General features: G+C 37.4%; 1 protein-coding gene across 1 annotated transcript; it reads left to right on the top strand.

Moving 5' to 3' along the window:
- The first annotated feature begins 796 nt into the window (after positions 1–796).
- Positions 797–2,392, top strand: LOC131076022 (serine acetyltransferase 5). Its single transcript, XM_058013041.2, has 2 exons — positions 797–971; positions 1,079–2,392. Exons 1-2 carry the CDS (start codon positions 954–956, stop codon positions 1,913–1,915), a joined length of 855 nt encoding a protein of 284 aa, XP_057869024.1. The 5' UTR covers positions 797–953; the 3' UTR covers positions 1,916–2,392.
- Positions 2,393–5,300: the final 2,908 nt, after the last annotated feature.

The raw sequence follows: 5,300 nt of genomic DNA, 5'->3' as shown, positions 1-5,300 counted from the left end.
TGATTTTGGGCTCTTTGTTGAGTTTTTAAACAAGTTTTTTATGGCATGCTTCGGCCTAGTACCCCCAAAGTTGCATTTGCCTATTTTGATGCATCCAGTTGAGCTCGTTCATCTTGCCTTTATTGGATAATGCCATGCTAGATTGAGTGGCCTTGTGAGGAGATATTATTCCAAGTATCAAATTTTAATACACGAGGATTGCAATGGTAGTCAAGTGTTTGCTCCTAAAAGTGATGCAACCACCGTGGTGGTTGGCAAAAGTTCCTTTGTTTGCATTAATCCTACACATGATATTAAGCATTTGGAGCTAGTTGAGCTAATAAGACCACTACAACTTTTTAATACCCTTTTCTAATTCTCCCTAATAGTATTGAGTTTTTGATATGTTTTTGTTTAATTTAGAGCTTAATGCCCAAAGCTTCATAATCATTTTTATGTTTTTTTTTTTAACATTTTCCATTTTATTAATTTTGAATCAATTTTAACCAATATTTCCTTTTCATAATCATATAGAAAAGGACCCCCAATAAAATCCTACTAAATATTTAAAAAGATTAAAAATAGTTCGTGGTAGGTCTTCAACGACTCACTATAATAAGATTTAGAAAAACCCCAATATATAATTTAAAACAAGAATTTTATTTAAATAAATTAAAAAGTAGTGTAAGCATCAGAATCACAGTTCCCAAAATTCATAAACCAATTCTTTGTAGGGGGAAACTTCCTTTTAAAATATATACATTGTTCATCCCCTTCTTAAAGCAAAAGCCAAAATAAATAAACAATCCTTCGGACTAAACAATATTAGTGTTTTTCTCGAATTCGCTCACAGTGCAGGAAGAATCGCCTAGTAGCGGATATCCCGAGTATATTATTTAAAGCCAAGTTTTCTACGACTTCCTCTGCAGAGACGTGATCGACTCGCTTTCCTTCCAGGAGGAGTGGGGCTAGTTATGCCCACACATTATTGGGTAAGTTACGTCGATGGTCTGTGACTGAAGCTATAAAATCCCCCCTTTTCTCCTTCCCCAGTGGCAAAAGCATTGTGAGAGAGTTAAAAGAATTGTTTTTTCTGCAGAGAATGGGGAATTTGTTCGAGGAAGAGGATGAGATATGGGAGCAGCTGAGGTGCGAGGCGAAGGAGGAGGCAGAGGCAGAGCCAGCCCTGGCAAGTTACCTGTATGCCACAATCCTGGTTCACAAGACAATGGAGAGGGCTCTGGCTTTCCATCTGGCCAATAAGCTGTCCAGTTCCACGCTGTCTAGCACGCTGCTCTACAATTTGGTGGTGGATGTGTTTACAGAAAACCCTGACATACGTCAGGCTATTCGAACCGACATGCTCGCCGTGAAGGACAGAGACCCGGCCTGTGTTTCCTATTCGCATTGTATGCTCAACTTTAAGGGATTCCTGGCCTGTCAGGCGCACCGTGTGGCGCATCGCCTCTGGTCCCAAGGTCGATTCGCGCTTGCCCTTGCTATCCAGAGCAGAATTTCTGAAGTGTTCGCCATGGATATGCATCCTGCTGCAAGAATTGGGCAAGGCGTGCTCTTTGACCATGCCACGGGGCTTGTTATTGGTGAGACCACTGTTATTGGCGATAATGTCTCCATTTTGCACCATGTTACCCTCGGCGGCACGGGCAAGCAGGGCGGCGACAGGCATCCGAAAATTGGAAATGGGGTTTTGATAGGAGCCGGGGCTACCATTCTTGGCAATGTTAAAATTGGCGAAGGGGCTAAGATTGGAGCCGGGGCTGTCGTACTCATCGATGTGCCGCCCAAGACTACTGCTGTTGGAAACCCTGCCAGATTAGTTGGGGGAAAGCGTAATCCTACCAAATTGACCGAGAACCCCAGTGAAACTATGGACCATACTTCTTTCATTTCTGAATGGTCAGATTATGTTATTTGAGATTATTTGAATTGGGTTTTTTCTTTCAAGTAACTGGACAATGTTAGGTGTAAGTTCATTCCAGCGAGCTTGGAGTGCATGCCCACCGTCACATACTGCAGTTATTTGAGCCTCTTACGGGAGTTTCTTTTCTTTTGGGCCCTTCTACAGAGTCTCCGGACTGTTTCAGGGTCTATTAAAAGTGAGTTGCTTTTGATGTTGGCCACGGATTGTATCAGTAGGTTTACAAATTTACTGTGACGGTTAGTTAACTATTTGAAGTTATACTTTGAAACATATCTACATATACTTTTAAATGAATGCCTATCCTCTTCAAAATTTTGGTTGCAATTTATGGCAAAAAAATCTCTCAATTCGCCATGCCTCCATTAAATTAAGCCCTTTATTGTATCCACTAATGGGGATTCACTTTGAGGTATATTGATCTTGTACAAACTAATTACTTAATTCAATAATCATGGGCTATATTGATTTTTAGGTTCTGTGATTCACTAATGAATTCCGCTAGTTGCCCTTGTACTGAGGTTGCTGATCAATGTATGAATATGTGAACTGCTTTCAATGATTCTCTTAATGACATGACATACAAAGAAGTCTATTATTTATGTGATCAATGTATAAATCATAGAAGTCTGTTATTTATGTGATCAATGTATAAATCATAGAAGTCTGTTAGTTCTTTATACAATGAACTTATTGATTTGTAGAAGTCTGTTATTTTATGAGGGGATTTTGTCGTGTAATGTGCCTTTTGTTTTTCTTGGAATGATATATATTATATAGAGAGCTCTAACATCAAATTTTGGATCCAAAGACTTTAGTCCCTTAAAGTGCTTTTTCCTGTTACTATGGTGATATGCAAAGAGCTCTAGTAAGATGCTATTCCATAAGAAGGCTTCAGTTCTAACTTTTATTCAGAGAGTCCCATGGAGTCGGTCAACTGCAGCTAGAGGAACAAAATTAATCTTTTCTAAAATAGGAGTCCCAGGTAACTAGAATTTAAGCTTCTAGTTCAAGCTAATTTAGGGACTCTTCTGTTACATGGCAGTTTTCTTGAAATGTTTTTTAAATTTAAAAATTTGATAAAATAATGGACCATTTATTTTTAATATAATTTTTAAAATTCTAAAATTTGATAAACTAATGGACCATCTATTTTAATATAATTTACAAAATTTCTCACTTCCACAAAAAAATTTCTCCATTGAAAGAACAATAAATTTAATGGGATCACTTACCTGAAAAGGGTACTAATTTTATTTAGCAGTAACTGCCCAGAAATTTTAGTTAGCAAGTGCTTTTGTTAGGATTTACTTACTTTCTGGGATGATACTCAGAGGGATCTTGAGAGAGGAAAATGCAAAAGAATCAGACAGGAAGGGATGTAGAAAGTGAAAAAAATGGCAAGGGTGGGACGAAAATAATCTGAAATGTGAGCGCTTTATGTCAATAGATCCAGGTCAACAGAGCTCCTTCAGAAAGTGGCCGATGATCTGCAATAGTGAATAATGTCCAGAAATTGGCAAAATATTCAGACTGAAAAGTAGGTGCGGAAAAGGGAACATGGCAAGGAAGGGGTGGAAATAACCTGAAATATAATAGCTGTAAATCAATAGTTACATCCAGACCAAGTTAGCTAATTACAGAAAGTAAAGCATAGATTCTATGCAGACTAACTAAAACCACTTGTAGCAAATAAACCACTCATTTTATGTAGACTAAAACCAATTACAGCAGCTATACCGCAACTGTTATGCAGAATAACTAAACTTGCAGAAAATTAATTGTGCCAATCTATTGAAAATTTGAAACTACCTGCAGGAAGTAAATTTTACATCTTATGCAGAGTAACAAAAGCTGCTTGCACAAAGTAAGGCACATATCTTATGCTTAACAATTCAAACTACTTGCAGCAAGTAAACCACACATTGTTTGCTTAAGTTTTCATTTTTCCAAACGTCAGAAAACAATGCATCTCATTCTGAATGTTTAGAACTTCTAACAGTAACTAATGTTTCATGATGCTCCATACATTAGAACACTATACATCTCTCGTGAAATGATCTGATTACTTCTAAGCAGTCATTTCTGATGCTCCAGTATCATAGCACCATACATTCAAATGTATAGAAAATTTGGAACTGAAAAATACAAGAAAATGGGAATGCAAATAATCATAAAAAGCAGTGAAAAAATCCCACAAAAAAGAAAAATTCTAGCATTGAAATTAACACCTCTGATTGCTCTAAAAGGATTGCCTACAGGAGTGTATCCTCAAACTACATCGCCTATTTAGGATTTTCAACAGTTTGTTTTGTAAAAGATGGTATATATAGTCAATATTTTAGGTGGTGGGTGGGATAAATTTGAGCTGTTACTCTAGAGTCTAAAGCAATAACATCTTTGTTTATGTTTCCCCATTCATGAGGTTGGTGGAGCTAATTCCACAAATAAAGTAAGGAAAGATGCGAAATGGATACCACCCCAAGTTGCCACTTAAGCCAACTGAATTTTCGATGGGGCATCTACAGGTAATTCAGTCTCCCTGGGGCTGAAAGCATCATGAGAGATTTGGAAGGGAACTCAATCATTGTTGTATTAAAGAAAATCAAAGAAGGAGCAAACAGGTCCAAGGAACATGCATTGGTGCTGGGTCGTCAAAGATGCTTCCAATTTGGATTAAAGAATGTTGAAATAGAAGGTGATTTGATGAAAATCAATAATATTTTATCTCAAGGCTGACTGCATATCAACTCCCACAATTCCTTAATGGTTCAACACAGCTACAGAAAAGCTAATATCACAGTAGATTACTTGGCAAATTATGCCATAGACACGATCCATGAAAAAAAATTAGCAATCTTGCTAACGACTCGGAAGAATTACACAATCTTACTTATATTAAATATAACACAACTCCAACTTCCACAAGGATTGATCAAAGAAGTATTTGGAGTACATATTAGTGATGACTGGGCAGGTTTTCCTACAGCTCAAATGGAACAAGACTTGTCGCACATATGAATTAGAAGAGCTACAATGATAAATCTAGATGCCATTATGGGATGGAATGGAAGAATGAAATAATCTCGAAACAGGTTGATCTTATACATTAATCTACACCTGCTGCCAAATGCAAGAAAATGATGGATACATGTGTTCAGTTAACCAGTAACACTTGGTAGATGGCTTTTCTAGGGATTATCTTGGAATTGAGGATCAAAAAGATTTTTAAAATTAGGTCATGTCTGTTATTATATGCCATTCCATGGCTACCAGGAGAGGCATTATTGGTCACAGACTTTGTTGGTGTTCTATTGGACTTGGGAGAGGAAACGGAAAGGATGAAAGCAATGGCCAACCTGATGGTGAAGAAATAGGTGCT

The sequence above is a fragment of the Cryptomeria japonica genome, chromosome 3, assembly GCF_030272615.1.
Source record: "Cryptomeria japonica chromosome 3, Sugi_1.0, whole genome shotgun sequence".
NCBI classification, from domain to species: Eukaryota; Viridiplantae; Streptophyta; class Pinopsida; order Cupressales; family Cupressaceae; genus Cryptomeria; species Cryptomeria japonica.
This window is presented reverse-complemented; position numbering and strand designations above follow the sequence as displayed.